The 9,154-nt window shown below is 37.3% G+C and overlaps 1 protein-coding gene across 4 annotated transcripts in view; it reads right to left on the bottom strand.

Moving 5' to 3' along the window:
- LOC108541311 (membrane-spanning 4-domains subfamily A member 8-like) overlaps window positions 1–9,154 on the bottom strand; it is a 40,708-nt gene that overhangs the window by 16,338 nt on the left and 15,216 nt on the right. For all 4 annotated transcript variants that reach the window (XM_017890793.1, XM_017890789.1, XM_017890791.1 and 1 more), the window contains exon 4: window positions 1,403–1,459. In XM_017890793.1, the coding sequence (XP_017746282.1) occupies window positions 1,403–1,459 (57 nt within the window). The remainder of the gene's footprint in view (window positions 1–1,402; window positions 1,460–9,154) is intronic.

Raw genomic sequence — 9,154 nt, forward strand, 5'->3', positions numbered from 1 at the left:
TTTTTTTTTTTTATTATATTTTAAGTTCTAGGGTACATGTGCATAACGTGCAGGTTTGTTACATATGTATACTTATGCCATGTTGGTGTGCTGCACCCACCAACTCGTCAGCACCCATCAATTCATCATTTATATCATGTATAACTCCCCAATGCAATCCCTCCCTCCTCCCCTCTCCCCATGATAGGCCCCAGTGTGTGATGATCCCCTTCCCGAGTCCAAGTGATCTCATTGTTCTTTCTTAGTTGTTTCCTGGGCATGCACATAGCTTTCCATATTTGTGAGGGGCTTTAGATCTCCAAGAATATGTCAGAGCTTTTCAAAGCTCCTTATGATTATCTAGTTATTCAGGATTGTCTTTCAAATTTCTGACCAAGCCCTTATTTACCTGCATTCATAGCCTTACTAAGCTGTGCTATTGTTAACAGATTGATGGTGTTTACGCCATCTAGTGGTAGGACTTTGTTTTCACTGAGCTGAAATCTTTATACAAAAAACCCAAAACATCCTGGGAACAGAGGTGCAATTTCAGACAAAATATTGAGTGTGCTCAGATGATGGCACTTTTAATAGAGCATCACAAGATGTCGGTCCTCTGAGCTGGTTGCTCTACTGCTGGCTTTTCATACATACTCTGCCAATGAGCTTGAAGGGAGAGGGGATAGAAATTAGCCTCAAATTAAAACATTATAGATCTCTCTATTTTTCTGAGGTTTACTAGTATCTCTTAGATAATTTTCTGTTTTAGTTGTGGCTTTGATTAATTTCCAATGCTCTGAAATCATTACTTTTGGTTGTTTTGCCAGTGCTGTCCCTGCTTTTGTTAAAGAATGATTTCATGGAGTTCTCAGTCTGCCATTCCAGAAGTCAATCTTCTAGCATTTACATACATAATTATTCTAATTTCTTATTCTTTCACCTCACTTCCTATCAATACAAAATGCAATATTCACTAAAGGAAATCAACATGATCCAGACTCTTTAAAACACCACATACACAGTAGCCCCCATACAATTAAAAGTTCCTAGACATGTGAAGAAAGAAGCAAGAGAAAAAGAAGGTAATAACAGAAACTGGGTCATTTCAAGATAGCTAGATTTATGTCTTCATTGAATTTTAATTTGCACTAAATGATTTATCATGTAGAAATTTAGCTTCTTGATTAAATTCATACATCTGAGTTATTTTATAACTGAAGAAATATAACAATGACTTCAGTAACTGGCATGTATTCTGTTTTTGTTTGAAAATGCAATGGAAACTTACATTTCTTATATTTTAAAAATCTATTCTTCAATTATATATAGGTTTCTAGTGACACACACATAATGCTGTCTACCCACTGACGTTCCTTCTTTTGGCAAATGAAACTCTAGAGCTGCTATAAGCATTCTGACTTACCAAGAATGGTGAACGTCTCTTTTCTAACAATACTGTAAAGGCTCCCGAGAAGATAAACTGGAAACAAAGATTACATTTATTAATACCCAGTCATTATGCTTACGTATAAACTTAAAAAGTAAGAGAATTCCGGAATGTTTTAACATAAAGAATATGGGACCATTGAGAAAATCATTCAGGATATAATTCAAGGTTTTTTTTCTTATTTGTAGAGATGGGAGAAAGCCATGAAATCTCTGGCTACTAATTTAATATATGTATTGGAAATAGAATCTAAGGGCATTCTGAAGTGACTTTATGGAAAAGGAGTATCAATGTTTCCTTAGTTTTGTCAATTATAATTTATTAAAGCCAATATGTGAATTACAGGAAAATGCACACAATTAATGAATTTACTACTGGGAAATGTTGTATCTTGGTGACTTCATATGAAAATACTTTTAATATAATGCTTATATATTTTATTAATAGAAAATATCATTCATAAAATATTGGTGCTTCAGTTTACATACTTAAATAGAAGAATTATACAATGTCTTCCATGAGAAGCTTGTTCTGAGATCTTCCATCATTTCGTGACACTTGTTAGAAAGATGGCAATTATGGTGTATCAGAAATTTATTTTACTCACAGATGCAACATTTATGAACTTATAAAACTTTCCACAGCGTTAAGAAATGAACAGGTCAGTTTAGTAGTATGGGAGAGGGATGTTCTTTTCCCAGAAAAATCTGGAAACTCATATGTCAATGCTAAATAGAATTTTGAAGTAAGAAGGATCTGAGGTTGAGTTCTTTGCTCTTTGCTTTCTCTGTGACTCAGGAAAATTACTTAACCTATAACTTAGTTTTACTTTTTTCATTGGTAACATGAGGATAATCTGTTACACCGTGTTATTGTGGTAGTGTTGTAATAGTTACATATAATGTTTCGATTTTTTTTCCAAGATGGCAGATTAGGGGGCTTTTAGCATACTTTAGCAACTTGGAAATAAAAGAATAGTGCATAAAGATCAACTCTGTGGGCTTTAATTCAAAAAGGAAAACAGAAACTCACGAGTGTTGTTAAGGACACCCAGATCCTGGAGAAGAGAGCATGGGCGAACAGTCCCCGTGATGATGTCTGGCTGATAGAAGTGAGTGAAGTCCCACTGTGTGAGAGAAGCAGAGAGCCTCCCTCTGTGACTCATCTTTCCACGGGAAATCCAAGGAACCCAGGCTGAGGGGGAGCATTTTATTTCTCCCAAGCCCTGGAGCTAACTTAGGGAGAAGCTGGGAGACACTGAGAGGGAAAGGCGCTGGGAAAAGCTGCAGACATTTTCCCAAACCCAGGACCAATGGCAGGACATCATTTTTAATCTGGGTGCACACAAAGTCAGTCATTCTATGGTGAGCCTGCAGCATGGCCACGTAAGGATTATAGTCTTGGGCCAGAGATTGGAGTTCTTGCCCTGGTGTGGGCTAAGAGCCTCCACAGCTAGAACTGTGGAAAGTGTCTGAGCAGTGAGCACTGGAATTGTGCTCTCCTGTGTTGCAGGCCTGAGGTGGGAGCAGAGCTGCTACAGTTGTGGATCTCATTCTTTTGTATGGTTGAATAGTACTCCATTGTGTATATGTACCACATTTTCTTTATTCATCCTTTTATGTACACTTAGGTTGCTTCCAAGTCTTGGCCATTGTAAACAGTGCTGCAATAAATGTAGGAGTGCAGATATTACTCTGATACACTGATTTCCCTTCCTCTGGGTATAGATGTAGCAGTGGGACTGCTGGATCATATAGTAGCTGAATTTTTAGTTATCTGAGGAACCTCCAAACTATTCTGCATAGTGGGTGTATTAATTTACATTCCCATGAACAGTGTACAAAGGTTCCCTTTCCTCCACATCGTCACCAGCATTTGTTAGTGCCTGTCTTTTGGATATAAGCCATTTTAACTGGGGTGAGATATCTCATTGTAGTTTTGATTTGCGTTTCTCTGAAGATCAGTGATGTTGAGCACCTTCTCATATGCCTGTTTGTCATTTGTATGTCTTCTTTCGAGAAATGTCTACTGAAATCTTTTGCCCATTTTTTAATCGGATGACTAGACTTTTTCCTTATAGAGTTGCTTGAGCTCCTTATATATTCTGGCTATGAATCCCTTGTCAGATGGGTAGTTTGCAAACATTTTCTCCCATTCTGCGGATTGTCTCTTCACTTTGTTGATTGTGTCCTTGCTGTGCAGAAGCTTTCAAACTTGATGTTATCCCATTTGTCCATGTTTGCTCTGATTGCCTGTGCTTCTGGGGTATTGCTCAAGAAATTTTTGCCCAAACCAATGTCCTGGAGATTTTCCTCATGTTTTCTTGTAGTAGTTTCATAGTTTGAGGTCTTAGATTTGTCTTTAATCCATTTTGATTTGATTTTTGTGTATGGTGAGAGATATTAATTCTTCTGCATATGGATATTCAGTTTTCCCATCACCATTTATTGAAGAGACTGTCTTTTCCCCCAGTATATGTTCTTGGTACCTTTGTTGAATATGTGTTCACTCTAGGTGTGTGGATTTGTTTCCTGGTTCCCTAGTTAATTTCTAGGTATTTAATTTTATGTGTGGCTGTTGTAAATGAGATTAATCTTTTTATTTCTTTTTCAGATTGTTCACTGTTGGCATATAGAAATGCTACTGATTTTTGTATGTTGATGTTGCATCCTGCAACTTTACTGAGTTTATCAGTTTTAATAGTTTTCTAGTGGAGTCTTTAGGTTTTTCCAAATATAAGACAATATCACGTGCAAACAAGAATAATTTGACTTTTTCCTTTTCAATTTGGATGCCCTTCATAGCTTTTCTCATCTGATTGGTCTAGCTAGGACATTCCAGTACCATGTTTTTGTTTGTTTGTTTGTTTGTTTGTTTTTAATAACTTTAAGTTCTAGGGTATGTGACATAACGGGCAGGTTTGTTACATATGCAAACTTGGCGCCATGGTTTGGTGTGCTGCACCCATACACGATCGTATTTACACCAGGTATAACCTCCCATCAATCCCTCCCCACTCCCCTCCCATAATAGGCCCCCTGGGTTGTGATGTTCCCCTTCCCGAGTCCAAGTGGATCTCATTCATTTGTTCCAGTTCCCACCTTAATGAGTGAGAACATGCGGTTGTTTGGTTTTTCTAGATTCTTTGTGATAGTTTGCCTGAGAATGACGGTTTCCAGCTGCATACCAATAGTTCCTACAAAGAACACAAACTTACACCCTTTTTTATGGCCTGCATAGTATTCCATGGTATATGTGCCACATTTTCTTATCCGCAGTCCTGTCACTTGATGGACATTGGAGTTGATTCCAAGTCTTTTGCCTATTGTGGAATAAGTGCCTGCAATAAACATCGTGTGCATGTGTCTTTATAGCAGTCATACATGATTTATAATCCTTTGGGTATATACCCAGTAAATGGGATGGCTGGGTATATGGTAACTTCTAGTTCTAGATCCTTGAGCGAATCGCCATACCTGCTTTTCCATAATGGACATTGAACTAGTTTACAATACCCACCAACTAGTGTAAAAGTGTCCTCATTTTCTCCACATCCTCATCCAGCACCTGTTGTTCCTTGACTTTTTTTATATGATTGCCGTTCTGTAACTGGCAATGAGATGGTATTCTCATTGTGGTTTTGATTTGCATTTCTCTGATGGCCTAGTGATGACGAGCAATTTTTTTCACAGTGTCTGTTGGCTGCAATGCATATTCTTTCTTTTGAGAAAATGTCTGTTCATATCCTATTGGCCGACACTTTTTGAGCGGTTGTTTTTTTTCTTGTAAATTCTGTTTTGAGATTCTTTGTAGGTTCTAGATATTAGCCCTTTGTACTGACAAATAGATTGCAACATTTTCTCCCATTCTGTATTTGCCTGTTCACTCTCATGATGGGTGTTTCTTTTGACTGTGCCCAGAAGCTCTTTAGTTTAATGAGATCCCATTTGTCAATTATTGGCTTTTGCTTGCCGTTGCTTTTGGTGTTTTAGACGATGAAAGTCCTGCCCATGCCTAATGCCCGAATGGTGCTACCTAGGTGTTTTCTTCTAGGGTTTTTATGGTATTAGGATTAACATTTAAGTCTCTAATCCATCTTGAACTTAATGTTTCATATAGAGAGTAAAGGAAGGGATCCAGTTTCAGAATATTTCTAACTTATGGCTGCCATTTTCCCAGCACCATTTATTAAGCATAGTGAATCCTTCCCATTTCTTGGTTTTTCTCAGGTTTGTCAAAGATCAGATGGCTGTAGATGTGTGGTATTATTCTGAGGACTCTGGTTCTGTTCAATTGGTTCCCTATATACTCTGTTTGGTACCAGTACCATGCCTGTTTTGGGTTACTGCGTAGCCCTTGTAGTATAGATTTGAAAGTCAGGTAGCGTGATGCCTCCAGCCTTATGTTCTTTTGACTTTAGGATTGTCTTGGCAATGCGGGCTCCCTTTTTTTGGTTCCATATGAACTTTAAAGCAGTTTTTTCCCATTCTGTGAAGAAACTCATTGGGTAGCTTGATGGGGGATGGCATTGAATCTATAATTACCTGGGCAGTATGGCTATTTTCATGATATTGATTCTTCCTATCCATGAGCATGGTATGTTCTTCCATTTGTCTGTGTCCTCTATGTTAAATAACAGTGGTGGCAGTAGGCATCCTTGTTGTGTTCCAGATCTTAGAGGAAAGGCTTTCCATTTTTCCCCATTCAGTATGATACTAGCTGTGGGTCTGTCATAAGTGACTTTTATTATATTGAGGTATGTTGCTTATATCCTCAGTTTTTTGAGGGTTTTTAACATGAAGAGATGTTGGGTTTTATCATATGACTTTTCAGCATCATTTGAAGTGATCTTATGGTTTTTATTTTTCATTTTGTTGATATAATGTACTACGTTGATTTACTTGGGTATGTTGATTCATCCTTGCATCCCAGGGGTAAATCCCACTTGGTCATGATGAATGATCTTTCTGATGCATTGTTGAATTTGGTTTGCTATTATTTTGTTGAGGATTTTTGCATCAATATTCATCAGATTGACCTGTAGTTTTCTTTTTTTCTTTTCTTTTTTTTTTTTTGATGGGTCCTTGTCTGATTTTGGTATGAGGGTTTTACTAGCCTTGTAGAATGACTTTGGAAGTATTCCCTTCTCCTCTATTTTTTTGGAAACAGTTTGAGTAGAATTGATACTAGTTCTTTAAATGTTTGGTAGAATTCATCAGTTAAGCTATCGGGTCCCAGGTTTTTCTTTACTGAGAGACTTTTTACTATGGCTTTGACCTCATTCCTAGTTATTGGTCTGTTCAGGTTTTGGCTTTCTTTATGGTTCAATCTTGGTAGGTTGTATGTATCTTGGAATTTGTTCATTTTGTCTAGATTTTCCAATTTATTGGCATATAGTTGCTCATAGTAGCCACTAATGATCTTTTGAATTTCTGCAACATCAGTTGTAATGTCTCTTTTTAAAATCCAGATTTTATTTATTTGAATCTTCTCTCTTTTTTTCCTGGTTAGTCTGGCTAAACATTTGTCAAATTTGTTTAACTTTGCAAAATATCAACTACCTGTTTCACTGATTTTTCCCCCCCGAGACAGAGTCTCACCCTGTTGCCCAGGCTGGAGTGCAGTGGTGTGATCTCGGCTCACTGCAAGCTTCGCCTCCTGGGTTCACACCATTCTCCTGCCTCAGCCTCCTGAGTAGCTGGGACTACAGGTGCCCACCTCACCATGCCCGGCTAATCTTTTGTATTTTTAGTACAGACAGGGTTTCACCATGTTAGCCAGGATGGTCTTGATCTCCTGACCTCGTGATCTGCCCGCCTCAGCCTCCAAAAGTGCTGGGATTACAGGCGTGAGCCACTGTTCCCGGCCTGCCCTTACACTTTCTATCATGAGATGATGCAGCATGAAGGTCTTCACAAGATGCCAGCATCTTGATATTAGAGTTCCCAGCCCCAAGAACTGTTTTCTTTTATAAATTACTTACATTTGTTTTCTTTTATAAATTACTTAGCCTGTGATGTTCTATCACAGCGACACAAAATGGACTAAGACAGAACCTATATTTTTGGCACCTCTGAATTGAATTAAGGCCCCATTTTTCTTATCTGAATCACTGCAGTAGCCTCTTCTAACTTCCCTAACATTCTCAAATCTAATCTCTTATTACTCATAGAGTAATGGTATTAAAACAAACCTAATCATAGCACTGTCCTGAGTCAGAATATTGTCTAGGGCTGTCCAATAGAAATATAATGCAAGCAACATATGTAATTATAAGTTTTCAAGTGCCATATTAAGAAAACTAAAAAGAAATATATATAACTTATTTTAATATTTTCTAAAAGTTCACATATCCAAAATTATTTCAACATAGAATCAATATAAAATAATTATATATTTTGCATTTTAAAATGTATACTAAGTTTTGAAATCTTATATGTATTTTATCTTTACAGCACTTCTCAGTGCAGTTTAGTTGCATTTTCCAGGTTCAGTAGGTACATGTGACTATTGTATTAGACAGTGCAGCTCTAGTCCTTAGTTATCTCCTCTTTTCTATGCTTATTCATTTCCTTGGTGATCTCATCTAGTCTCATTATTAGATGCCAGTGACTCTTCATTCTACTTTTTAAAGATTTCTTTCTTAAGCTTCTTTTGTGTCATTACATTTTTTTTTTTTTTTAATTTATATAGGGTTTTGGGAACAGGTCATATTTGGTTACATGAATAAATTCTTCAGTGGTGATTTGTGAGATTTTGGTGTACCCATATCCTTAGCAGTATACACTGAACCCAATTTGTAGTCTTTTATCCTTCACCCCCTCCTACCCTTTCCCCCGAGTCCCCAAAGTCCACTGTATTGTTCTTATGCCTTTGCAGCCTCATAGCTTAGCTCCCACTTATGAGTGAGAACATACAATGTATGGTTTTCCATTCCTGAGTTACTTCACTTAAATTAATAGTCTCCAGTTCCATCCAGGTTGTTGCGAATGTCATTCATTTGTTGCTTTTTATGGCTGAGTAGTATTCCATTGTATATGTATACCACAGCTTCTTTATCTGTTCATAGATTGATGGACATTTAGGCTGGTTCCATATTTTTGCAATTACAACTTGTGCTGCTATAAATATGTGGGTGCAAGTATCTTCTTTGTGTGACTTTTTTTCCTCTGAGTAGATACGCAGCAGTGAGATTGCTGGGTCAAATGGTGGTTCTACTTTTAGTTCTTTAAGAACTCTCCACACTGTTTCCATAATAGTTGTATTAGTTTACATTCCCCCACCAGCATAGAAGTGTTCCCTTTTCACCGCATCCATGCCAACATCTATTTTTTTTTTTAAATTTTTTGATTATGGCCATTCTTGCAGGAGTAAGGTGGTATCACACTGTGGTTTTGATTTGCATTTCCCTGATCATTAGTGATGTTGAGCATTTTTTCATATGTTTATTGGCCATTTGTATATCTTCTTTTGGGAATTGTCTATTCATGTCCTTAGCCCACTTTTTGATGGGACTGTTTGATTTTTTCTTGCTAATTTGTTTGAGTTCCTTGTAAATTCTGGATATTAGTCCTGTGTCAGATGTGTAGATTGTGAAGATTTTCTCCCACTCTGTGGGTTGTTTGTTTACTCTGCTGACTGTTCTTTTTGCTGTACAGAAGCTCTTTAGTTTAATTAAGTCCCAGCTATTTATCTTTGTTTTTATTGCATTTGCTTTTGGGTTCTTGG

The sequence above is a fragment of the Rhinopithecus bieti genome, unplaced genomic scaffold (assembly GCF_001698545.2).
Source record: "Rhinopithecus bieti isolate Rb0 unplaced genomic scaffold, ASM169854v2 scaffold_19722, whole genome shotgun sequence".
NCBI lineage: Eukaryota > Metazoa > Chordata > Mammalia > Primates > Cercopithecidae > Rhinopithecus > Rhinopithecus bieti.